Source organism: Rhinichthys klamathensis, unplaced genomic scaffold (genome assembly GCF_029890125.1).
Source record: "Rhinichthys klamathensis goyatoka isolate OS25496 unplaced genomic scaffold, OSU_Roscu_1.1 h1tg000123l_1, whole genome shotgun sequence".
NCBI classification, from domain to species: Eukaryota; Metazoa; Chordata; class Actinopteri; order Cypriniformes; family Leuciscidae; genus Rhinichthys; species Rhinichthys klamathensis.
In genome coordinates, this window is record NW_026606660.1 from 3812361 (window position 1) to 3839676 (window position 27316).

A 27316-nucleotide genomic window follows, 5' to 3' on the forward strand; every position below is an offset into this window, starting at 1 on the left:
CGTTGGCGTGGATTTTAATGTATGCACACACTCCTAAGATCAAATCTGTGCATACACGTTTTATAAATGAGGACCATCGAGCCTGATTTGATTCATATAATCTTTCTTCCTATTTATAAAGCAGTCCACAATGGTTTTAAATTTCTACCATAACTTTATTTTAAGCTCCTCACATCTTTTAAATGATGTTTCACCTAGCCCTTATAGAGTGCTTAAGTGTCAAAACCAATGCACTTTTTTTTTGTTTTGTTGAAAACCTTTAGCTGATTTAGCCACATTCACCTCATTGCTGGCTAGCTGTCTGCATACTCCATTCAAGAACCAAAAAAAAGTGCAATTCATGCCAGCTGCTGAAAATGTCACATTGAGAGTCTGCTGTTTCATGAGTTAGCGGTTGCCAGTAACATTTTCCTTTATTGTGGTGTGAAGGTGAAGCCCTTTACGGTTGCTGCCCGACTGTCTCTTTTCCTGATGCTTGAGTTTCAGCTCCTCTCTGAATTCATAGTCGACGAGGCCTTGATTCTCCTTACAAAGCTGGCTGTAGGCGTCTGCTAAAGCCCTGAATTCAGAAATGGAGATCTCAGTGGGCCGCCGTGTGGGATCCACATCAGCACTGCGCAGCAACTCTTCCGTCAGTTCCAGACGCTGAGACTCGGGGAACAGCATCCTGCAGGAAACAAGAAAACACTCATCACACGCTGACACAATGAGTTAATGTAGAAAACTTGAAAAGTTGCATGGAAGTGACGTTATGTGGTCTGTGCGGATGTTCGCTTTGCTTTTCTTGTTTGACAAGCGCTGTGGTTTGTGCATCTGCTTGTATTACAGATGTTCCATCTTAGAATTGCCTTAATGCATTTATTGCGTCCGAATGTTGTTTTGGAATGTTGCAAGTTAGGAATTCCAGTGAGGAAAACAGTCATGACTATTTTTAGAACAAACACAACAGAACTACTGTATATAAAAGCTATTCACATGAGCACGTTTAAACTATTTAATACTTTCATTAATGTGATTCGCTTAAAATAAGCAGGGCAGCCAGAAATGGCCCTCACACTCCTCACTCCAATGATACATAATTGCTGAGTTACTTCCAATCCTTTTTTTTATAAAGCCTTTATGTATAATGCATTATGAAGGTATTTATAATGCACATTATAGGCTAATGCATTATATCTTCTCATAAATAATTGTAAGCAAAGTTAAAATGCATTACAATACTTGCAGATTCCTAGTTAAATCTGATATTGATTGGTTGACATGTTTTAAAGGATTATCCTCCAAAGGTGTTCAATGCATAATGCATTAATAACTGTGGTTACAATTATTCATGAGACCATACAATGCATTACAAGGCATAATTAATTTCATAATAGTTTTATAATCCATTATGCATAAAGGCTTAAAGTAAAGCGTTACCCTTTTTTCTTTTCTTTTTTATATATTGACCCTAGTCTGGGTAAGCAGTCCGATGCAAAAAACCCTGCCAGGGATAGACTGGGGTCTTGGGGTGTGTTCACACTTGGAAGGTTTGGTTAGATTAAAACAAACTCTGGTGCGATTGCTGCCATCCGAACCCTGGTGCACACCATTCAAGCGGAAAGATGGGTCTTGGTCCGCTTCCAAACGAACTCTCGTGCGATCGCTGAAAAACACTCCTTTACACACTTTATAAGCTCTTCATGAGTTCTCAGCTGGTCAAAATAGCATCATATGAAGGCTAAGCACATTTAGCCACGAACACAGCATTGGTTTGGATGTTCGGTAAGTTTCCATCGCGAAATATACGTAATAAAAGCCGACCATTCAGGTTGTGAATGTATCCCTATGCCTTTAGGTTCAGTATCTTTAAGTTCGGTGTTAAAATGCTAATGTGAACGCTAAAAGGACAAAGACTAAAAAAGACTAAAAAAAAATTTGGTCCGGACCAGACGAGCCAAGCGAACCGAACTACAAGTGTGAACACCCTTGGACTGTCTAAAAGGTTGTAGTTCAAGTCGATTTTTCACAACCTTTGTTTTCACGAGTTCCACACAAGTCATGAGTCCTGGTTCTGGAGAACCGGTTTCCTGCAGAATCTAGCTTGAACCCACTGCACACCTGCCTGGAAGTTTGTAGTAATCCTTCGAGCACTTCGACTCGGCGCAGGAATATCATCTCTCGTGAAAAGTCCTCTTCCCCGCTCCCTCTCCTCCTCCATCTCATTTCAACGGGAGCGGACTTTTCACGAGAGATGATATTCCTGCGCCGAGTCGAAGTGCTCCCAAGCACTTGCTATGGTATTCTGCCATACAATATAGTTATCCATTTTACACGCTTAGAAAAGCGCAACGTTTTATTTTGTGTCACCGTCCTAGGTCGAGTTACACTCCTCGTGTAACTGTATTTAAATAGGGAAAACGTGGAGGTGTTTGGTCGCTTCTCTTCTTGGCACGTATTGAATGAACAGGGCTGAGATAAGATCTAACAAAGTTTCGCCGCAAGACAGCGATTTAGTGCACGCACTGAGACGAGAGAGGTATGTATCAACTCGTCTTAGTTAAGGGAATAACATAGTTTAATATGAAAAACCAGTAGAGCATCCCTTTCAGGTTCAGGTCACTCCTGACTTTTTTTTTAATAGACATATACCATGTTTTGCTGGATGCACCAAGGTACACAACAGTACAAGCAATTGCGCGGACTGTACTTCAATCTCTCACAACCTTGTTTCATTCACCTCTAAATATGGTGTCTACCCTGATTAAGGTAGCCAGATTAAACACATTGAGAATAGAAGCAAAGAGAGTAGTTTTGAAAAGTAGTTGATAGAAAGCCTGGGAAATGCTTACTGGAGTCCTGTGCGACAGTGCTTCCTCCGGAACTGGAAGGCGTTCTTGACAATCTTCTCGACCAGCTTGAAGGGCTGCTGGATCTGGGGCTGAGCCAGCGGAGTGAAGTGCACCACCCCCACATCCACCTACGCACACCGCGGGGTGATGACACACACACACACACACACACACACACACACACACACACACACACACACACACACACAATGTTAGAGTCAGACATGGAGACCATATTCAGGAGCTACTCCCACTCGAGAGTAGGGGAGAAACGGAATGGAAACTAGCCAGAAAAAGGAATATACGCATGAAGAAAAGCAGAGGGTTGGGAGAGGAAGCAGTCGGTGATGCTGCACGACGACAGGCCAGTTACGGTTGCTACAGTAACACCTGTTTAAAGGACCATCAAAACAAGCCTCTTCAAATGTGAATAGTAAGTCTCTATTTACACTGTTGCTTCCTAAATGTTCTTATTCCCAAAGCCTAGTGCTGCTGCTGTAGGGGGATGCTCAGCTTTGCTCTGCCCTGGTTCACCGATCAGCACAAGGGACGGGGATTCTTTTCATTATGCAAAACCGGCACAGACGTCTGCGGTGCCCAGACTAAAACCTGTTTCTCTCACGTAATTGTGGTGTGAAAACATAATTTTGGTCGCTACCGAACCAGTAACAAACCTGTAGCAGTGCATTATACCTGTGCATTATTCAGTCTTCTATAAAAATGTGCGGGAATGTCCCTATAATGGACATGTGGGATGGAGATAAACAGAAGAAAATGCAAACTGATGTGTGCTGCATTTCAGCTGCGTGGCTCACTGTAGTTTAACATGACCATAAACATCTGGTTGAGTTGCAATCATGCAGGACTCTTGACTATGGTTAGATTATTCCACTCTTGGACTTTAAATTCGAGCAGGATACAAAGCTTTGAATCTCCTTTCTGGGGTTTAAGGCTACAAAAAAGCAATAGACTGGAGATGACAGAGAAGTGAAGATGTGACAAGAGCTTTCAGAAACCATTGCCTCAGCTGTGCAGGAGGAGAACACATTCAGGAAATCAATTTGGCCCACTGTCATTTACCCCACCCGGGATGCTGGTTTTAAACTGAAACACTCAAGCCCTTTTTTCTCAGGGGTCTGAAATTTTGACCAGGTGCATTCAAGTCCCTAACAATTCACAAAGAAACAGGATTTAGGAGCAACCAGATAAAGTTATATATGGATATAAGCAGCGGCTTGCCTATAATATACCCTTATATTTCATTCAATATTCCACAATATTATTGATCTGCCTGCATTGCACTATTATACAAGAACTGAACTGGACGATGACATCATGGTTTACTCAAGAGCGGCTATATATATATATATATATATATATATATATATATATATATATATATATATATATATATATATATATACACTCACCGGCCACTTTATTAGGTACCCCATGCTAGTAACGGGTTGGACCCCCTTTTGCCTTCAGAACTGCCTCAATTCTTCGTGGCATAGATTCAACTAGGTGCTGGAAGCATTCCTCAGGGAGTTTGGTCCATATTGACATGATGGCATCACACAGTTGCCGCAGATTTGTCGGCTGCACATCCATGATGCGAATCTCCCGTTCCACCACATCCCAAAGATGCTCTATTGGGTTGAGATCTGGTGACTGTGGAGGCCATTTTAGTACAGTGAACTCATTGTCATGTTCAAGAAACCAATTTGAAATGATTAGAGCTTTGTGACATGGTGGAAGTAGCCATCAGAGGATGGGTACATGGTGGCCATAAAGGGATGGACATGGTCAGAAACAATGCTCAGGTAGGCCGTGGCATTTAAACGATGCCCAATTGGCACTAAGGGGCCTAAAGTGTGCCAGGAAAACATCCCCCACACCATTACACCACCACCACCAGCCTGCACAGTGGTAACAAGGCATGATGGTTCCATGTTCTCATTCTGTTTACGCCAAATTCTGACTCTAACATCTGAATGTCTCAACAGAAATCAAGACTCATCAGACCAGGCAACATTTTTCCAGTCTTCAACTGTTCAATTTTGGTGAGCTCTTGCAAATTGTAGCCTCTTTTTCCTATTTGTAGTGGAGATGAGTGGTACCCGGTGGAGTCTTCTGCTATTGTAGCCCATCCGCCTCAAGGTTGTGCGTGTTGTGGCTTCACAAATGCTTTGCTGCATACCTCGGTTGTAACGAGTGGTTATTTCAGTCACTGTTGCCCTTCTATCAGCTCGAACCAGTCTGGCCATTCTCCTCTGACCTCTGGCATCAACAAGGCATTTCCGCCCACAGAACTGCCGCTCACTGGATGTTTTTTCTTTTTCGGACCATTCTCTGTAAACCCTAGAGATGGTTGTGCGTGAAAATCCCAGTAGATTAGCAGTTTCTGAAATACTCAGACCAGCCCTTCTGGCACCAACAATCATGCCACGTTCAAAGTCACTCAAATCAACTTTCTTCCCCATACTGATGCTCGGTTTGAACTGCAGGAGATTGTCTTGACCATGTCTACATGCCTAAATGCACTGAGTTGCCGCCATGTGATTGGCTGCTTAGAAATTAAGTGTTAACGAGCAGTTGGACAGGTGTACCTAATAAAGTGGCCGGTGAGTGTATATATATAATTAAAATAAACTTTTTAAAAACAAAAATGATAACATCACTGAACTTAGAACGCTGGACTGACGCTATTTTCTTCTGGAAACAAACTTTGTTGCATTATTTTCCTGTTATCTCTGTAAAGCTGCTTTGAAACAATCTGTATTGTAAAAAGCGCTATATAAATAAATGTGACTTGACCTTTACCAACTAATAATTCTCTTCTGATAAAATAGACTTTTGAGAAACCGTCACCTTAAATCAATTCCATGCAACTGACCATTGAAAATACATTGTTTGTAGTTAGTCAGTATCATTGCCTGCGATTCCATAATTCTCTCTCAGACAACATCCCTGTCTTTGAGTGTGATCTTACAAGAAGAAAAACATTACACACTACTGTCATTAACAACCTTCACACACTGCAAGTAAAACGCACCACTATTTGCACCTGAGCAGAAGTGCTCCATTACTGCAAAGGGTGTGAAGTTTAATTTGTCATTTGGAAAGGAGAATGATCAAATCGAGGTGGCAGTCCCTCGGGGCAATCTGAGTAACCATTATTTCCTTTACATAACTGCCAGAGAACAATGGAGTCTGCAGCTGGGAATGCATACAGTGAGGGGAAAATAGTCCTGCAATGAGTATGGATACATTAATCATGACAGCACTTTCAAAAGACAACCACTCTTACTTCGGCTCAGATGAAGCAGCAGAAAGAGAGGATGTAACAGTGGAGGCTGACAGGGCTTTCGCTAGAGAGGCTTGTTTTTACTGTAAGGTTGTTCGTCCCACGCTCCGTGAATCGCCCAAGGCATCGATGGGAACCAAAGGCACTACTGATGTGCTTCTCAGATGTGAAAGGATTCTCATGGAGTCTCTCTCCAGCCTATGAGACTACAGGCTTTTAAGGTGTCTGGCTGAAGACAAGGCAAGATGGACAGGGAGGGTAAGCATGGTAAGAGGGCCAAACACACAGTGGCATTTAAAAACTTTAAGAATGCCAGGTCAGTGAAAAGCACTCTCAGGGTACGTTTACACGTCAACGATATGCTGAAAACGGAGACGTTTTTCCTTTGAGTTTTCCGCATACAGACGACACCATTGTCAAAATGATCCCAATTCACACGGATCCGCGAAAATGGCTAAAAACGCTGTATTCTGCTGCCAGGTCATTAGAAGGTGATGAAACACTATAGACTGAACACGTAATACGCATGTGCATGACGTCATCGTCTTCAGAGATTTGCGTTTTTGTTGTTTACAATGAGACTTGTAACTTGCACTTTGAAACCCGTTTTCAAAAGTTTGCGTTTTCAGGCACCCAAAAGTACATTGGTTTTATTGGAATTCAAGCATTCATTCGTTCATTCAAGCATTTTGATTGAACAGTAAATTCACAAGAAAAAGCACACAGGCAATAAATCAAGGTAGTGTGGAAACCCGTGCACTCCCCTCTTGCACAGCAGAGAGTAATTTCCATTTATTATCATGAATTTAAACAGCCATTTCTGTAGCAGTCGCAATAAGACCATTTTGACATCTGCGTTACAGGCAAACCGCTACAGCAGGGTAATGAAATGACTCCAACAGCAACTGTGAATAAACAAATGGATCTCATCCTAAACAATAAAAAAGCACACAAACAAATAGGGGGAAAAAACACCCCTTCCCTGAAGAAATGTGCAGAAGCTTGAGTGCACATCGAAACTGTCATGAAAGCTAGAGGTGATAAACTCAAGGTAACACGCATATAATAGCTTTCTGTGCCTTAACACGTCAGCTCCCAACACATCCATATTCCCTGGATACAGTACACAGCACCCCTTACACATTTATTTATTTATTTACTTATCAGCACAATCCAAGCATCAGCACTTAATGTATGTCCTCCAATGTGAGGACATACATTAAACCCCCACTAAGGCCCAAATGCATGTCAACTGAGAATCACTTCCAAATATACGAGTATGCAACAACTTCAGCTTCACCTGTGTAGAAATCCTGATTTTTAAACCTGATAAGAGTTTACAGATCTTGTTTACAAAAAACAGGATAGATAGAAAGATAGTAAGATAGTTAGATAGATGACATTGGTTTTGTCCTTTTATCATTTCTAAACGAATGGCATATAGCCACTCCCACCCTGCAGCGCGGAGAGGACGGATGGAGGACAGACGGGTTTATAAGGGTGGGGGTGCAGGGGTTTATAAGGGTGGGGGTGTAGGGGTTTGGAGGGGCAGTAGCTGTGAGTTCATCCTCCTGCAGAGTGAATGTTGCTGCTCAGTGCCAAGTCAAATTATGATTAGGGTGATAGTGGTGCATTGCCGCTATAGTAAAACTCCTTGTATAGCAGGTGAAAGGGACATTTACCATTATACATAATTTTGTAGCTGCCAAAGTGGGTAATGGTCTCTGACAGAAAAAAGGACATGAGTGTTGGTATACAATACCGAAACATCTTTTTTCACAGCTTGTTAGATTTAGACATTTTAACATTCAGTAAAAAAATAAATGTAGGCTATTACAAAAAAATTAAACAGCATATATTCTGATAAAAGGCTGTTAAAAAATAACAATGATGGAGAAGTTTATGCATTGAACACAAGAAGAAAAAAAATCTGACTATAGAAAAAGATTCAGACCTACAACTTAAGGTCTATTCAAAATAGACCTGCTATCTTAAGCCGGTTTGGTTATCTAGTAAATGTAATTTCAGGACTTTTTCAATATTTAAGGTCTTTACATATTTTTTAAGAATTTATCTACTCAATATCCAAACCATTTAATCTGTATGCCGGTAAACAAACACTATTACAATATGAACAAACCTAGCTTTCCTTCCAAATTAATGAGTTATCCCATTTTTTCCTCATAGAAAAAAAATGTTTGAGTTAAAGCGTTGAATATTGACGTAAAATTTTATATTTAACGTCAATATTCAACGCTTTAACTCATCCCATTTTTAACTCATCCCATACTCAAATAGCTTACTAAATGCGATAATAGACGGGTTTTAAATCGCTAAGATAGCAAATAACAGACTTTCATGCGCGGGAAGTTAAGAGCTCGCGCTGCTGCGTGACGTAGAGCATCATTCGAGCAGCTTTGAAAACAGCCTCGTCTCTCTCCATCACTAATGTCCGCTGCTACTGGAGACACAGATACCATGAACCGATCGCTAACGATACATCTAAGGGCGTTTATACTCGGTTGACATATTTAGCAGTTTGTGTGTGTGTGTGTTAATGCTCGGAAACCTGACGCGTCATAGCTCGCTCTGCACCAGCCGAGGTAAGTAAAGGATTTCTGCATTCCGCTCCGTGTTAAACCGCTATGAGTCATAACCTAAAATATTTCTGTTATTGCCTTAGTAACACGAAATTAAAAATGTGTTGTGTGCTCGTGTGTCTGAAACGATACTTTATTTAATTTACCTGACCGTATGGAAACCTGAATCAGACTCCAGTTTTCAAATATCGCATCAATGCGTGCATGTACTGCCCCCCCTCCGCGCTAATAACGCAGCTCTCCAGTCTAGATATGTGTGTGAGGCATGAACAGGAAAGCACTAAAATCACAGTAAGGAACCTGCTTCCTCATCATCCTGTGTTCACGCTTCTCTTTGTTCCCAGTGCGCTGGGGGAGGAGGAGGACACTGGTTTAATTCTCTCACTTGTTTCCTCAGGCAGGCGGTGGTGCTGAGCAGTCTCTGCCGAAGGAGAAGGGACTGAGCAAAGCCTGTGTGGATGTTGGCCGGGTTCAGGAGCGCGGCAGGATGGCGTCCACAGGCACGCAGATCTTCGCCTTCGTGCTGGCATTGCTAGGCATCCTCGGTGCCACGGTGGCCACGTTACTGCCCAACTGGAAGGTGAGCGCGGATGTTGGTTCGAACATCATCACGGCCATCTCGCAGATGCAGGGTCTGTGGATGGACTGCACCTGGTACAGCACTGGCATGTTCAGCTGTACGCTTAAATACTCAGTGCTGGCGCTGCCCGCGTACCTGCAGACGGCACGCACCACCATGGTGCTTTCATGCGTGTTGGCAGCACTGGGGTTGTGTTTGGCCTCTCTGGGTTTGAAGTGCACTCGGTGGGGTGGAGGACGCCGGGCTAAACGCCACGCTGCCATGGCGGCCGGCTCATGCTTTCTGGCCTCGGGCTTCCTCTGCCTCGTTCCTGCCTCCTGGTACACAAATGAGGTTATAGTCAGTTTCCTAGACGCCAATGTGCCGGAAAGCAACAAGTTTGAGCCGGGCGGTGCCGTCTATGTAGCCTTCATCTCGTCTGGTTTCCTTTTCGTGGGGGGATCCATTTTCTGTCTGTCCTGCTCGGGTAAGCGACACGGCCCACAGGATTTGATACTTCTCCCTCCAGACAAACTCCTCTTGCAGCAGCAACAGCAACTTCTGCAACAACAGCAGCAACAGGAGCAGCTCCAGCACCAGTACTGTTCTCTCTCACCGCTGGATAACAAGACTGGATACAGCCTGCAGGACTACGTGTAAGAGACCAACCGTTCAAGAGCAAGACAAGTGCAATGCACTGCCACTCCACCTCTTGGCTCTTGTGATTACAAAATGAAAGGGCGAGAGGGACCCTTTTCCTTTCCTTTCCACCGCTCTCCTTTTTAAGATCAGCAAGCACAAATGGTGGAAGTATTCCCTGAAGCGTCGTCTTGAAACGGACAGATTGTGAATACTGAGGGGCGAGTGGCAGAAACGCTGCAGTAGCACACGAAAGTAGTGTGAAAGACTGAGCAAGATGATAATAAATGCACATATCCAGCATCACAGTAAATCTTATTAAAGTGTTCCTCTGGGAAAGGATTAGCAACAAGGAAATGTTTATGCTACTTATAAATCCCCAACTCCCCCCCCCCCTTCCCAAAGATCTGAACTCAGAAGGAATCGTTTAGCTGCTAACAATCGTTTGGTAACCTCTGTTTAAAAGTAAGATGGCAATATGTCTCTAAGAGGCAATAGTATGGGAGAGCCCGTTTGGGAGATTCTTTGCTTTTCTTTTTACTTGAGTAATGGTTGTGTTAATGAAATCTCTTGTCTTATTTTGGTAGCTGATAGGATGATTGATATTCTGCCTAAGCATGCTTTCTGGAGCCTGTGCATAATGCAGTGGAATGCCTGATGTAGACTGAATTGTAGCCATATAGCCTGTGCCTAAAGAGCTGTAGTTCATAAACCGCTGAAACTGTTTGGAGACAGTAGGAGGAGAGAGTGAACAGGGGTTGCTGGGTCAGGCATGTTTGGGAAACCCATATGGAGGCTGAGAGGAGACTGGCCCTTCTTACGTCAAATGGACAATGTAATGTTGTTCTGTTCAACATTTTAATACTTTGCCCCAAACAAAAGCAAGCTGCCTTCAGCTCAGCGCATGCTGTTTGCCGTTCTATCACACACACACACACACACACACTCATACACATACAGTGCTGCATGTGTGCTTTTTACTCATGCTGCTACTCACTGCCATGGAAATGGGATTTTACACCCAGATACTTGTATTGTCTAGGGGTCGTATCTCTCTGCACACTCGGAGGCTCCCGGAGGCTGTCATGAATCTCTCCAGATAACAGCAGGGGGTGGGGGGGGTGGTTGGGTCGGTGTCTAGAGACAAAGCCTCTGCAACACACACTCTCTCTCAGACGGGAGGGTCCCTGTTCTGCTGACCAACTCCAGTGTAATCTGTATACAATATATGTGCAGCAGTTTTGTCTTAGAGACGTAAATAACATCAACAAAAGCGGAGACGAGATTGAGTTTCAGTAATTGGCAGCTCTTTCATGGCACCTGATGAGTCTGCAATATGGTTATGTCCACTCTCAATGGAAATCTGCTTTGCCAAATGACGTCTGCTTGTCTTACAGCCACACGTCTCCAAATGCCTCAGCAGTGGATCTGCTGACAGATTGTGCCCTACAAGGGGCTCTTTAAATCGCCTTAAAGCAATATTTCGGGTTATTCTTAACGTCTATGGACATCATCTGCGGCATGCTGTCAATTACCACATAAAGGGAAGCAGTTATACATTTACAGTGGTTTATTGTTTTATTTCTGTCTTCCATTGTTATTACTGTAAATGTCTTACAAGTGTAAAAGCATTTTTCATTTGTTTTCACAGACTTGATAATACCAATGACCGCTAGCCACCAATGCGGCTTTATATATACACTGAAGAAGTCGTCAAACATTTTTTTTGTAAACAGACAGCATGCCACAAATGCTGCCCATAGACCTCAATGTTCGTTTAAGTGAGAAACTTCACAATCATACTCGACCTCCCTCAATGCTTGCCATCCCGTTCTTCCTGAGCGCTTACAGTATGGATGCCGCCTCTGACAGCCGGAACAGTTGCATGCCATGTGCCAGTTTGCCAATGCATGTACACACAACCCCCCCCTCCCTCCCTTCATAAGCATGCAAAATAACTTGTGCCAAGAGTTGAGTAAGTGTGTGTGAGCATGGATGCAGCCGTGCGTTTCTATGCTGCTGAAGGGAGGAATGCAATTTCAGTGTTGTTCTACTGGCAAAAAGAGCTTTGGCAGTGATGGATGGCACAGCGCATTCTTCCTCTCAAGCAGATTCCCACAGGAGAGCAGATGGTGGTGCCCAGATCGCCCCCTGCAGGCTGAGCGGGCACTCGAGGGCAGATCACGCCAGCGCATGGACAACAACTACTGCACATGCACCATTACTAGAATGCAATAACCACTCCTCCTACCCTCCAAAGTGACAATGCACTGAAATGTTACAATTGTGAATGTGCCAAACCCATGACTACTTTGCAAATGTATGTGCAGGTGTAACCGTTCTGTTTGCCAAATGCAAGATGATTTAACGTTTTTGAAAGACTGTCATCTGTAATGAGAAATAATTTATAAATATAAAGTTGATCAACTTGCACACTTTCCCCCCTAAAATTCCAAAGCACAACGACTCCAGGATGACAAACTGTTCAGGTTCAGCGTGGGCAGGCTTGAAAGGACTGAGACCATTTCAATTGTGCTTTGGGATTTCATATTCATAACAGCTCTGCAAAGATTGCGTTTATTTTTTTTTTATTAATTTACTGAGAGCACTGTTCAACACCCAAGCATGTTCACAGCAAATCTTCTTTATAAGAAGACAAACATTTACACCTTTAATTGTGTAACCTCATTTGAAAGCAATTTATTTTTTGTTAGCCAAACATGCTAAAAGATACACTGAAATAAAGATGATCATCTGTAGATAGTATTACCAATAGAGGTTTTGTAATTATAAAGACAAACTATTCATATATTGTTATGGTGCAGCTTGTTTATTAGCACGCTAGAAAAAAAAAAAAAAAAAAAAAAAGTTTCATATGACCCAGCCCTCGTTTTTGTTCAGGGGCCAATTTAATGATTCCTGATTGGATAAATGAGGCTTATATTTTGGTGTATGCTTCTGCACTTCTTAATTTTGCAGAGGATATGGTTCAAATATTTCTGTACTGTTCTCTCAGTGTGCTTGTGCAAGTAGTTATATTTTTATTAATAAAAAATGGTGGAAGCATATGTTCTTAAAAAACATTTAAGTCTTATTTAATTCATTTGTGCTGTTTTGTTCATGTAAAGACCAGGCTGTACGGAACACATTCTTTCATATATAACATTTACTGAATCTTTAGACAACATCAAAAATGAATAAACAAAATCAGAATTCATTTGTTTTCTAGATAACCACTGGGAGAGTATTGAACAAAGAAATGTATTCTTTGAGTGGTTCTGAAAATTGTGAATCTCATAAAAAGAGATGCAAATATATAAACTATGCAAACTTTATTTTCTTTAAAGGATGATGCATTTAAATTATAAAGTACATTTGTACACATCACGGCATATTTGTTGTACTGCCTTTAAATTAAGTTGATCTTTTGCTGAAAAAAAAAAAATCTGCATCACATTATTGAGAATTTCAAAGAAAACAAACTTTCATATAACCTTTATTAGGGGGATTTGGGTCCTGATCACATAGCACAGCTTGATTCCCATAAGAGATCTAATGAAATGAAATCTGTGTATTACCATAAATTCATTTCAAAGGTCCTTGCCCTCCGCGGCAGTAATGACAGAGCCAGGGATTGGGGCTCAGATGTTTGAAAGATCCTCAAATCACAAGGCTAATACAAGCAGTGAGGTTAACTTCACTGCAAATGTGCACACTCCCAACCCTACTGTGATGACCATATTCTTTGTAACATTACACAAGGGTGAACTACTCCATTGCTTGTCTTCATGCAAATATGAGGTGCTAATTTAATTCATTTCTGTCATGTAACACCAGCTAAACTGATTAAATACCATTGGCCATCAAAACCCCATCAGCAGTAATGGCGGCCGAATCCATAGACAACCAATCCGTCAATGACTACCTTCAGTTATTGGCTAGCATTTTCTTTTGTAGCATTATTATTTTAGATTAAGTGTATTATCTTCATAATGAGCAATGTAGAAAATAGAATATGACTTTCAGACACCGTGGATGACCTTGCCCTGCTGGAGACACTCCTGGGTCTGTACGTACACACACACACACACACACACACACACACACACGAATAATACTGCCCTTGCTTGGTGCATTGTGAACTGCTGAGACAGGCAGTATAGAATGCCAAGATAAAAGAGCCTGCATGAAAACCAATTTTTTTCCAATTCATAGAATTAGATATTTCCATCCAAACAACCACTCTAGGTTTGGAGGACATTCTTTTAAATGCTAGTGTAAATAAAAGATTATTGAAGCAGGATTTACAAGAAAATACAACTTCAGTCTTTCTACTTCAAAATATCATGTTTTTATTCAATATGTTACTTTTAATTATGAAATTTACCAGCAATTTCGGAGTGAAAAATTGCTTCAAAAATCAATTTTTTTTTAAGTGTAAATCTTACTCTACAAAATATAAACATCTTAAAATTGTCTGTAAATTAACTACATTAAGACTTTTTTTTTACAATTTAAACACACAAAGAAGAATAAACAAATTATTAAATATATATTAATAAATACAACTGGAATAAATAATAAACAACTGGAGCTGCAAATATGCAAGATCTCTAAAATATCTTTAGTCAAACCTACTATTGATATTTGTTCAAAATTCAAAGCATTTTATATTAAATAGGATATTTTTAGATTCAGCTTGAATCATAATAGATAGAGAGGACGTCTGCGGGCATTCTGAGACATTGAAATAACCTTCCTTTACTCCTGATACCTCATTTGACCCCATTTATTAAAATGGAACACTACTTATACCAAATCTGACCCCATTATTCACTGAGTGAGGTTTCATTGGCTGTTGCACCATGGGACCATCACGGAAAATGGAGAAAAGGAGTTTAATGATCCTTAAAATGGACACAAAAGAAAAAAGGGGGGAGAAATCTGGCCTTGCTCTAAAATAGCATATAATGGTTGTTGAAATGACACCTTTTTATGTCCAGGGAATCATTTCAGATTTTTTTAGAATGGCCTTTTTTAAATGTGTCAGTTCAAACTATGCAGAGAGATTATTGGCACTTTGTAACCTGTAACCTCATAATGTTTTGTTATTAGTACACTGACAATGGTTAGTACATAGAAACTACTTCTACAAAGACGTCAAATGCTCATAAAACCAAAAGAGCCAAATCCAGAAAAACAAGTTACGCCACTCCTGCAGGTAGAGGATACACGTACAAGATAAAATAAGATTTTTTTTTTTTTATGTGAAAATAGTGCTGTTGTCAGAAATCTTTAGACAAATATATTTGGATTACCATTTTTATAATATACTGCATGATTTTAAAATAATTTGTGATATGAAAATTGAAGAAACTGGGATAAGCTGACAGTGATGTCAGAGTCGAGAAATGTTTTTGCATTACATCCTTTGTTAAAGTAATTTAAGTAAGTTTGTGTTCTGCAGGTTTCCTAATGAACTGAATGACTTTAGCAGGCCTTTTAGCTCATCTTATTTTAAAAAGACAAGCCACTCTAAAGCCATGTCCAGTCAAAGAAATAAGGATTAAATAAATAAAAATATTCCTCTCAATATCCAGACAAACATCTGCTGGAGGAGCGCTTCACTCTCTCTCAGATCAATCTCTGTCACGAGCCCTTCCTCGAGCCGTCTCGCTCTTCTCTCCTGTGTGTGTGTGTGTGTGTGTGTGTGTGAAGGACACTGCAGTAGCAGCTGGCTCCGTACACGCGTTCGCTCAAGGGACGGCGCTCGTGAAATGCGTGGGGGGTTACTGAAACACTTTCGCATCTGATGACGAGGAGAAGATAATTACATTCATTTAGTCATACTAAAGAATGCAATTATTCTGTCTAAAAGCAGAATTTTGCAGCAGACACAATGTGGGCGATGACAAGTTCATTTGATTGCATTGCAGCTGAATAAGACAAACATGCTAGAAATTAGAACTTTTCTTTAAATGTGACTAATACAGTAAATGCTAACGTGTGGCATAAGTGCTGGGGTTGAAGACTGGCGGTCCACCAGGTGGGGGTGTCAAGTGCGATCCGTGACAGAGGAGACCAGCAAGTGCATTGTGGGCCTGAGGACATACAATACACGGCCAATCACAGTGGACACGAGGCTTCAAGGACAACCACAGTCACTCAATGTGACAGAACAAGGTGCCTTCCAGCGTCCACACAAAACTGCCAGACAAAAAAAAAAAAAAAAGCCACATAAAAAATAAAAAAACACCCCTTGTGGCATGCCGATATCAGCTAATGCTCATGATTATAAATAGAACTCAGTTCTGTTCGGGAACGCTGCAGCTAATTCCCTCCGACCTTACAAAGGGCTTCTGCAGGGAAATGAAACGCGCTGAATCTAATAATTCAATCCATAGTCCTGAATTGCACTACATCTACACTGTTCTCTAAATACAGTGAATGAGCTCCTGCTAATTACCAGCTGCACAATATTCAGTTCTCTAATCCAGTTCATTTGACTAGAGCATAACAGGAGGCTGTGTATTATACTACATGTGTGGCAACTTATTCCCAGACGCATCTTCTCTCTAAACCTGCAAGAAATCCTATTAACTTTGCACCTACTTATTTCAGATAGGTTTGTGCATTGACAATAACACAAGACTACTATACCCTGCAAATATGCAAAAAAACATTCAGCGTTAAATCGAGCACAATGATAACGTGAATTAAGTTCAACAGTCATTTTTACAGTCAAATATATCACTGATTTCTTGTAATCTTAACTCAATTTTATGAAAGCTATTATACGTATCTCTGTCATAACCATCTAAACTCTTTGCTCTTAATGTAATGACAAAAGTACTGCAGGTTTGATAATTGATATTCAAATTCATTCAAAAATATTCTTATTCAATATTTATTTTAGAAACATTTTTAGCAATGTATTTTCATATTTGCTAGAAATAATAATTAAGTAGTAAGATGAAAGATTTCTTTACATTTCTTCCCCCCATTTCCAAAAAGAAAATCTGCAACAACTTAAAAGGAAATTAAAAAGCTATAAATGTTATGCTTCCAATTTATTAAAAAAAAAATGTATTTTTTCAAAACCTCACAAATTAGAAGAATTAGCAAGGCATAAAAAAGATGTACAAGTTCAACGAATAAAAGATTGTCTGATCCTTATTGTAATTAATAAGATCTTTATTGTTGATCCCTGAGAATCTAAATGAATTTTATTTCATGTTGACTTTAGCAGAAGTTTGCAGAGCAACTAGAGCTGATTTCAGTCCTCTAGGGTGAGCCTCTTGAACACAGATGGCAGTTACGCACAGCGCAGTCTGTACAGCAAATAAACTGGCAAAGGCAAATTTGCAGTATTACATTCTTGAACTAATATCAAAAGACAATTCACTGCTTTTAATGCAAGCATCTATCAGTCTCTATGGCCAATATACTATGTGTAAATAGATTTTTACATTTTCTGAAGAAAGTGAATGGTGCTTGCTAGTGCAAAACTCGCCACAGTGATGCTAGGGTGTTCTGGATTAAATGAATATGCAGCTAATATAGGGTGATCTGGATGATATTAATATGCGGTTAATATAGGGTGTTCAGGGTGGCTACTATGCTAGATGGTTTTGAACCTCAATACTCCCTACCCTCAAGTGTGTACAATATTCTGGTCCCTAAAATATGGCTTGAGTCTCTCCTTCAACCCAAGTCTATTCACCTTTTTGGCCGATTTTATTATCCACCACAGAAATCAGATCTTCTCAAACCACACAATTTGAGGACATTATATCCGCAGCACAAACAGTGTGAGATGAGCAACACACTGAAACTGTGAGCAACAGTAATGTGATGCTTAATTAGGAACTATAATATTACATTAACTGAATATTAGGTCAAAATGTGAACAAGATACTATAGTAAGCAGTCATTTCTCATTTAATACTGATTATCATTCTACCTTTCCACAAGATTAATGTCTTCCTGACATCAGAAACCTGAAGACAAACACCAGTGAAATATGATGATTAAATATCACACAACTAAGATTAAGGTCTAAAGGCGAATTCCCACTATTTCAGAAATGTGATTTTTTTTTCTTCCAACAGGAAGGGAATAAGTGGATGGAGAATGAGCCTGTCATTAGATCTTACAAGAGTTAGCCTATGTTTTCCCCCCCCAAAGAGCACAATTAAGCCTTTTTTTCTGTCTACTGCATCATCACTCTTGTACAATTTCTCTCGTGAGGAGATGTTTCAGTAGCTTCTTGTGTGAAACCTCATGAAGCAGGATATTTCTTTCATCAGCGGTGTAGAAGCCTTGGTGTGCAATGAAATAATTATCCGTGCCATTTAATCCAAGAGAATGCTCAATTCGTCCCACTTTCCTTTCTTCTTGGTTCAAAAGCACTCTGGCTGGATAAAATATTTACAGACAAGGGAACTTGTAAGGTAAGGTACTTTCTTTCATAAGACCCCTCTTATCCACAAACCCCTGGCTTTCCCCAAAACCCCCAAAATCAGTCCTACACAACCCAGTGGAGTAAAGAAGCAAGGCTAAACTCTCAAACCTTCCCACCCTGTACGAAAGAGAGGCGTACCAAATACCCTGTGGGCATCATTACACGCTATGCGTCGCCATCTCTGATTCCATATCTGAGACAACATTGACTATGTGCTCTTCTAATGAGTGAACACACACATCCTTTCCATATGAGCAGTCAAACACAGAGATACAGAAATGTAAATGGCAGAAGAAAAGACTTACGGTTGGTTTTGGAACAAAGGCTCGTCCTGGGATGGTGAAACAGCTTCTGACTGTGCAGAGATATTGAGCCATGACAGAGAGACGGCTTCGCTGACGGCTTCCAGTGCTGGCTGTTAACCGCTAAACATTAAACAGGGGACAAAGAGAGCAAGATCTTTGTTTAAAAACCTTTGATTAAGAAAAGACGTTTTAAGACCTTTTTAATGCCACTCCAAATGAAATGCAAGACCAATATCTCATTCTAGGCATTTTCCCCACAACCATTTCATCCTAATACTGAAAATGACTTAAATATTTCAGGCTTCAGCTTAATGTTGTACTAAATGCATACTTTTTTCAGGATAGCAAACTGTTAACAAATTAACTAAAAAATAAAATCTCATTCTCATATCAAAATTTTACTCCAAATGTTTTGTATGCTCTACAGTGTGTGCCAAAAGGTTAAATATACACATTATCTATTATCAAATAAATTGTAAAGCAGCAAGACATACATCAAGTCACATATGAAAAAAAAGTCCTGTAGATGTAAAAGACTCTTTATTAAGATCTCATAAAAATATCATTTCTTAAATAATGTTCAACCTCAAATATTTGATGAAAATCCATACTTTGAATAAAATGATTGTGCCCATGGCTCTGTTGCTATTGCTCTATTGATTTGACACTGAAAAAGAAAAATTCACCGGCCCAAAACAACAACAACAACAACAACAACATGTATTTGAAGCTTCGCAGCTGTTACATTTCGGTTTGAAGTCCTTGACACATTGCAAAGTGGGGCAAGAAATTTGATAATGTTCACTTCTTTAGTAACTCTTTTTAACATTAATTTTCACATTAACTTAAGCTACATTTTAAGGATCTGCGGACAACCTCTGATGCTCAAGTCCTCCGGGCCAGTCTATCAATTGCAGTAGCTTCTACAAATATGTCTTCTTATAGTATATTCTTTCATTTTATTTTCACCATTTCTTTCCTGTGTGACTTATTTTCACAAAGTAAAAATGTTCTAACATGATGGATAGATGAGTAGATCAATTTCATACACCAAAAACTACTGGTTGTTGACCCCTGTTGGACAGCAACTACATTTGTAAACGAAACATTTTTAAACCTTGTTATTCAGGTTATTGTTCGGTTTTGGAGGCGGTGTTGAACTTACTTCAGCCACCTCTTTCTGGAAGGTCAGTGTAAGCCTTGTGCGCCCAAACATAAAGGACCCAGTTCTGTTGGACATCTGTTCCAGCCACTTTATAATGAGAGGAGTCGACACACTGAAGGGCAGGTTCCCAATGATATGCAGGTTGGGGGGAACTGAAACACACAAACTCATATTATACTCTGAAGAACCTTTCACAGACGCTTATACAACAACAGAGTACACAAATGATGTTACAGCGGAGAATACATGACCTTTGTTAAGCTGGCCCTTATATCAACCAGAAGAGGATCCTGCTTTTGTTATTATGAAAATACAAACCAAATTCAGTTGCTGATCAATTAATACACAACCTCCCTACATGCTATTGTGCACAGAAAAATGCATACATTCATAAGACTGAATACAGGGTGGCAGACATTCAGGTAAGCTGACCTGAGAAGAAAGTGGTTGTTCTCTTACTGTTCTAATAATGTGCTGAACAGAGAGGCACAATGGAAGGACTGGAGTGTACATTTTGAAAGAGTGGGTGTAATGCCTGATCCAAATTCTAGCAAGAACTGGCAGCCAAAGCAAAGACTTGAGAAACGAGAGAACTGACAGATTAAAACAAAGTTAAGCTGCTGAATTTGAACACGGTCAGTGGGATGTAAGGAAAATAACAAATGTGAGCCTATTTTTCTCTTATTATTGAAAATAATTTCAAACCAACTCAAATAATAACATTTCAGACAGGACTTTAGGAGTCCAACCAATTCTGTTCACATATTTAATATATACAAAAAGCCTTCTCCACAAATATCGGCACCCTAATCAAATATGAGCAAAATTATAGAAAATGATTGTGAAAAATTAATAAATATTCCATCTCAAAACTAGTTTCTCGAAATTACTGGCACTCTTAGAAATTCTTAAGAGTAAAATCTAAGTCAATAATTGGGTCCCGGAGCGCCAATGTCCTGCAGAGTTTTGCTCCAAATTCTCCAATCCTAATCAAACACACCAGAACAAGCTAATCAATGTCTTCAGCATTACTAGAAAGATACAGGTTTATCAGGGTTTGAGCTCAACTCTGCAGGACAGTGGCACCCCAGGACTGAAGTTCCCCATCCCTGATCCCTCAGAGTTATTAGGAAAACTTACTGGAAGTTGTAAGACATGATTTCCAGTTTCACTGAGGTATAAATATGAGGTGACTGTAGCCTACAGTTTGCCAAGAATAACAGGTCCCATTCAAAGGTCCAGAAAAGCACACCTCAAAAGCAACGCTAAAAAAAGTTGTCATGGCCATCCGTGTCCACTAAACATGTGGGATGAGCTAAAGAAGAAAGTACACAAGTGCGGATCTCTGAATCTGAAGGAATTCAGAAGGGGGGGAAATAATCTGCCATATGTTCATCAACCTTATTACACATTAAAGGACTCAAAACTGTTAACTGTAAGGGAAATTAAACTGAAATATTAAATTAAAAGGTGCCAATAATTGTGGCACACATTTATAAAAATAAAATAAAAATAGTTTTAGTGTAAGACTTGAAGTTGAAGTTGAGTTTTGTGGATAAGAAGATAAAAAGCCAAGACATTTTGCCACAACCTGTTTTGCTCATATTTACGAAGGAGGATGCCATAATTATTTATTGAAATTCATTGTAATGTTTACCATCGTCCCATGTCTTGGCTATGTGAGCTGGGAACCCTCTTTCCAGTCTGTGTGTGAGAATATCTCCATGTGCAATCCTCATTCTTCCAGGGGCAGCCTCAGACAAAAGCTGAAAAACCAAAAGAAGACTCAAACAGTTGAATATTAATGCTTATGAAGCCTATTAAAAACAATCAAATAAATTACTGTCCCAGTAGAACTAAGTAACGTGCACTGTAAGAAGAAAAAAAGAATCATTGATAAAAAAGTAATCATAGGTCTACAATGGCACAGGTGTGATTCGGCTGGATCCACACGGACACGTGTCACTAAAAAGCACAAGACTATATCAGTTAGTGAACAATAACTATAATCATAACTCAGCGCTCCTTCTGACTCGAGGCTTCTAGGCTAGACTACCACTTAGCACTGAATGCTAGAACGAGACGCTCTAGTAAGTCCACGTCAAGGTTTCCACCACTGTGCAAAAATACTTTATATATAAAATGTATTTATATATTTTCTGACTTTCTATCAATGCAATACAGTGAATGACAACCATCTGTGGTCTCCAAATGATTTACATCATGGGCAGTTTAGCATTTAGAGATTGATTAATGTCAAACACAACGAAAGAAAACAATGCCTTCATCTCCGAAAACATTTTAGTCTTGCATTTCATAATGCTGGCGAGCTAAGTGCTGCTTTTTTTTACCAATACTTTTTCATGAATTGCAATGAGCGCAAAAGATTGTGGATGCACAGGATAGACTTGATACAGTACATCCTTCAAAATATGCAGAATGAAGGCCTCGAAACGAAAGCTGCATTCCAAGGACACTTCCATCTGAGAAGAGCTTCAGCACCGCGTGATGACACTGAGCAGAGATGCGCAGCTTTATTACTGGGATGCAGCCCTCAGGTATATATATATATATTGTTTTAAATGAACACTGTTGAGGCCAATATCTAATGAATTGAAGAATGGCCAATGCATATTGTAATGCCACTATGTAAAAAAGTGTGTTTATGGCGGGGGGGACTTCAACTACAGCCAGTAAGATGGCTTCAAAGCATTATTTTTCTTAGATTTACATTTAGACATTATAAAATAATTATTTTTTTACTACGAATAGTGTATATGGGTTATGCAACATTGCTAAAATAATACAAATTTACACTACTTATTTAAAACTACATTTCTTTCAAATTAATAATTCAATTAAAAAATATATTGTCCTGGTTTCAAATTTAGGAAAAAAAGTACACTAAGTCGAATGAACACTTCTGTCTGCCAGTTATCAGCTGGTGTCAATCTCAAAATGGCCACATATTGGGCATGACCAATTTATCGCTCTACCAAATACATTAATATGCAAACCTGTAATCCTGGCATGAAGCGTGTGTCCTTCTCCACCACTAATAAGTCTGCGGCTCCAGCTTTTAGAATAGACCTGGTGAGACCCCCAGGTCCAGGTCCAACCTCACACACATGCGCATCCTTCAGGTTTCCCGCCTGCCGGACAATCTTATCTGAAATACAATCCATTTTGTTTAAAGTTTACATTTAGTCTGCACATAAAGACTGCAGACTTCATTTAAATCCATCAAGTCTTGCTAACACATTCAGAAATAGAGTGAACAGTAGTTGGACGTACCTGTGAGTCGCATGTCGAGGAGGAAGTTCTGAGAAAGCTGTTTCTCGGCTCTCAGGTTATACAGTTTGATAATCTCCCCTATGGTAGGCAGGGGGGGTAACCGATAACTGGCCAGTTTCTGTGTCGCTGCCATCGGACATGAGCCTCTTCTCAATTACAGTGGGGATACAAGAGTCTATTGAGCAAGATTTGAGTTGTATTAGACAATTAACACGATTTTCACAATTTCTTAGTATTTGATATGTTCCCCTTTTGCTTTAATGACATGCACTCAAAGTGACATGGACATGACAAACTTCTTTGTGTTATCAGAATATGATTTCAGAATGTCCCTAAGAGCATCTTAATGACTTTGTGTGCAATTTCCTTCCTTCATTTAACATGTCCTGTAACAAATTTGCCCACGTTGAATCTTAAATGTCTTAAAAGTGTTATATAACTTTTCATTATATGAAAAAATCCCAGCTTTTCAATGTGGTCTCAGACTTCTGTTGAGAACCCCAAAGAAAACCGTATTGTCAGGATGGACAGTCCTGTAGTGTCACAAGGGAAGGGACCTCATGTCCTCATGTCTCGGGACCTCAAGACTCATCCAGAGGATGGTCTCCATTCAATTCCTAATATTCGAGCAACACCTTGTGGTTAATAATCTGAACTGCAGCAACTTTGAGTCAAACTGTCGATTTAATACTTTATTAATGGTAAAATAATAATATACATAGCAGTTTCTGAATTTTCATGTTTGGTTTAATTAAAATATATATAACTATAATTCACCAAAGGAACTCTGCGGGTAATAACGACTAGTCTGCTGGCTCAGAGCACTCTTGCTTAGATAGACAGTGTATAGCACAATTCATTCAAAGTATTTGTATGAAAGCAAAGGCATACATCCCTGGTTGAGAGATTTATAGAAAAGATTGCATGTTAGGATCTAACGTTACCTCTAGATAGTAAAAAGACTCCGCTATGCTAACAAGACAACACGGTGTCTCTGTTTCGTCAATTTAAAATGCTTTAAAAGGTGTTTTTTTAAAATATTTTACTTCTTACTTAGCAACATTATTAAACAACATCTATCTTCAATAAGAACACCGCTGTTTTAAGCCAAAATACAACACAAACAGGAAACACGTTTTCCTCACCAGTGCAGCTGCCTTCCGATAGCGGAGGCTGTAACCATGACGCAATAGTCATTTCATCCAATGAGATGTCTACAATGATCACACTAACCAATCATGTCGAGAAGGGGCGGGGATTTTTGGTGCCCTTGAAAATGTGTAACTTGACGTCGTAGTAGCTCATAGTAGCCACCAGAGAAGTTTTGCAGACACTGTATATTTTCTTTTCCTATTTGTTGTAGTCTATATTTGTTCAATATTTTTACTTTATAAAAAAATAATAAAAAAGTTTTACAGACTAAATAGAAATATTTTATGAATTTAAATATTAGGCCATGTCCAATAGCATATCACAGGGCATTTGGGGGAAATTAATTAAGTGTTACCTATTAAAACCAAGAGATTTCGTATAACAAACAAATCACACCCCTCAACTAATATTTGATTGAAACACCTTTTGCTTTTAACACAGCCGGTCCTTTTGAATAAGAGTATAACTCATTCTTCGATTGGATTTAAGTCCGGGCTCTAGCTGGGCCATTCCAAAATATTCCTCTACTTCTGAAAGCATTCCTCAGTTTTGTTTGATGTTATTACCATGCTATAAGATAAAATTCCTTTTCATCTTTAGATTTTTATTGGAGGCCCGCTGATTTTATTCCAACATGGCATTTGCCACTATCCATGATTCCTTCTATTCTGCCCCAGAAGAAACAGCCCTACACAGGCAGCGTAATGCCATACTTCGCTGTGTTGTTTGGGAGATGAGCAGTCTTGTTTTTATGCCAAATGTATCTATTAAAATGATGGCTCAAAAGTTCAATTTGGTTTCATCAGACCATAAATTATTTTACTACATGGCTTTGGAAAGATTTAGACAGGGTTATAGGCTATATTTTCTTTTTTCTTGAGTATACTTTTGTGTGTGTGTGAGTAATGGCTTATGAAGAATACAGGATATCGTTGTAACACACAGTGACCATTTGCCAGACATTCCTGCAGCCCTTTAATGTTACTGTAAGTCTGGAGTCTGCTGGCAGCCTTGTGGATTTTCGACAAGTCTCGATGTTCTTTGCAATGTCATTGTTCTGCCCCGTTGTCTCCACCTGTTGATGAGGACCTTTCATGGCACATCTGTTCTGGAAAAGGGTAATGCTTCTGTACCCTTCTCCTGATTGGAACTTCTTCACACTGAGATCCCACACAGCCTTTGTAAGCTCTTTGCGGGCCAAGCTCAACAAGATGCGAAGAAAATCCTACAAAAACAGCTCACTTCAATCAGCATCACTTAAATGACGACTGCAGGATTAGAATGACTTTTCAGTAAGAGTCTGAATGTGATCGGTTAATCCCAAACAGAGTAACACGACCCGTTATGAAAGAGTGTGGACACTTATGCAGACAGGTTAGGTTTTTATGTTTTTTCTCCCCTTAACAGCTATTTGTTTGTTACATTCATTTTATTATTTTCAATATTACATTAAAGGTTGAAAAAGATCTGATTCTGAGCATGTAATAAACAAACAATTGCTCGCTTTACCGTCTTTACTATCCTAATGCAAATAATCTTCAACCAGCACTTAATTTACAGTTATTGAAACTGCTTCTGTAATTGTGGAATTTTATTATTTATTTATAATTTAAATATTGCCTATTTTCTGTAAATAAAGTTTGAAAATGAGCATTTTTTCTTTACAGAACTCTGTCGCTTTCAAATATTGTAATAAAAAAAAACATTAATCTTTCAAATTCATTTTCATGTTTATTATCTCATATAGTTTGATCAAATTAAAACTTTACAGGTCCAATTAATTCAAATATTTGACAGACATTAAAACAGTATTATTTTTTTTATTCCAATTGCAAATTAACAAACGGTAACAAATGTAAAAAAAAAAAACAGAAAAACAGTAACATGTAATACAGTTGTAGTGCAAAAAGCATACACATTATTTTCTGAATGTCAGGCCTATCTCTTGTGTTCAGGAAACGGTGCTTTGTAAATTGTTTCTTTAACATCCACCCCAAGTCAGTCTGGCCACATGATCAGTTTTCTGTTTTGTTGATTTAACAAAGCCAAGAAATTCCATCTCAGAAACAGCCTGAATGAAACGAGCACTGTTAATGTTAAGAACAATACATATAAGAAATGTGCTTTCATAGATCTTTTTAAAAGGAAATTAAGAGTGTACATTAACAATCAGTCACATGCTTTTACCTTAAACATTCTCTCTAAATAATGCATCAACAGTACTTTTTAATAGTTAAAATTAATAGTTAAATGTATTATATTAAAATCAACACTTTTCATAATTAATACCTAGAAAGATCTCAAAAAAGGATACTGCTTAAGGCTGTCAAATTTGCCATTCTCCTCCGAATCAGCATCTTGGTCCTCAGCAGCTGACATCACAGTTACAAATGCCTGGCAATATCACAAACAATGACAGGTTACATCCACACTGTTAGAAAAAGATAACCCACCTCTATATGTGATTTTGATTTAGCATGTTCATACCTCAAGCCAGTCATATAGATTTATGAGTCTTCCACACTCGAGATGAAGCTTGTACACGATGCAGAGGTCTGGAGCAGCACTGGAGATTGTGCCAGCATTCGTTTTCAGGCTTTCATTCTGCAGCAACAGCCAAACACAGTAGCAAAACTAATAAGACAGCTATTTTGAAGAACTTTTTTTCCCTTTCAAAATATCTTCTTTTATGTTCCATATCAGAAAGCGTCAGTTTTTTTTTTTTGGATGAACCTTCCCTTTAATGTATGGACTCAATCTGTGACTTAAAAGTGAAAATCGAAATATCGTACGAGAATGTTGGCCAGCTTGGCCTTAAGGTTATTTATAATGATAATAATTTCCTTTTATTTATAGGCGCCTTTCAAGGCACTCAAGGACACCGTACAGCATAAAAGCAAATCAGTAAAATACAAAGCTATGCAAAAACAGACATACAGATCAGGCATACAATCAAACAATAAAGTTTATAAGCTAATGTGCTCCAAAACAATTGACAAA

At 39.3% G+C, this 27316-nt stretch overlaps 3 protein-coding genes across 6 annotated transcripts in view; 1 reads left to right on the top strand and 2 right to left on the bottom strand.

Moving 5' to 3' along the window:
• Positions 1 to 257: 257 nt before the first annotated feature.
• Positions 258 to 24358, bottom strand: tfb1m (transcription factor B1, mitochondrial). Of its 2 annotated transcripts, none has more exons than XM_056255911.1 (8): positions 24310 to 24358; positions 23165 to 23339; positions 22888 to 23039; positions 21528 to 21636; positions 19871 to 20022; positions 18706 to 18825; positions 2832 to 2959; positions 258 to 667 (listed from the first exon to the last, which is right to left on the bottom strand). In XM_056255911.1, exons 2-8 carry the CDS (start codon positions 23295 to 23297, stop codon positions 388 to 390), a joined length of 1074 nt encoding a protein of 357 aa, XP_056111886.1. In that variant the 5' UTR covers positions 23298 to 23339; positions 24310 to 24358; the 3' UTR covers positions 258 to 387. The 2 variants fall into 2 exon arrangements, with proteins under 2 accessions (XP_056111886.1, XP_056111887.1); XM_056255912.1 differs by lacking the exon at positions 24310 to 24358 and adding an exon at positions 24218 to 24241.
• Positions 3013 to 11050, top strand: LOC130088916 (claudin-20). 3 transcript variants are annotated; one of them, XM_056255914.1, is made up of 2 exons: positions 3013 to 3264; positions 9136 to 11050. In XM_056255914.1, exon 2 carries the CDS (start codon positions 9226 to 9228, stop codon positions 9955 to 9957), a length of 732 nt encoding a protein of 243 aa, XP_056111889.1. In that variant the 5' UTR covers positions 3013 to 3264; positions 9136 to 9225; the 3' UTR covers positions 9958 to 11050. The 3 variants fall into 3 exon arrangements, with proteins under 3 accessions (XP_056111889.1, XP_056111891.1, XP_056111888.1); XM_056255916.1 differs by lacking the exon at positions 3013 to 3264 and adding an exon at positions 8507 to 8741; XM_056255913.1 differs by lacking the exon at positions 3013 to 3264 and adding an exon at positions 8756 to 9029.
• Positions 24359 to 26199: 1841 nt separating the features above from the next.
• Positions 26200 to 27316, bottom strand: part of orc3 (origin recognition complex, subunit 3) — a 46298-nt gene continuing 45181 nt past the window's right edge. The window contains exons 18-20 of the mRNA XM_056255917.1: positions 26804 to 26920; positions 26631 to 26710; positions 26200 to 26403 (exon numbers count right to left, since the gene is read on the bottom strand). Of these exons, the coding sequence (XP_056111892.1) occupies positions 26298 to 26403; positions 26631 to 26710; positions 26804 to 26920 (303 nt within the window). The 3' untranslated portion in view covers positions 26200 to 26297. The remainder of the gene's footprint in view (positions 26404 to 26630; positions 26711 to 26803; positions 26921 to 27316) is intronic.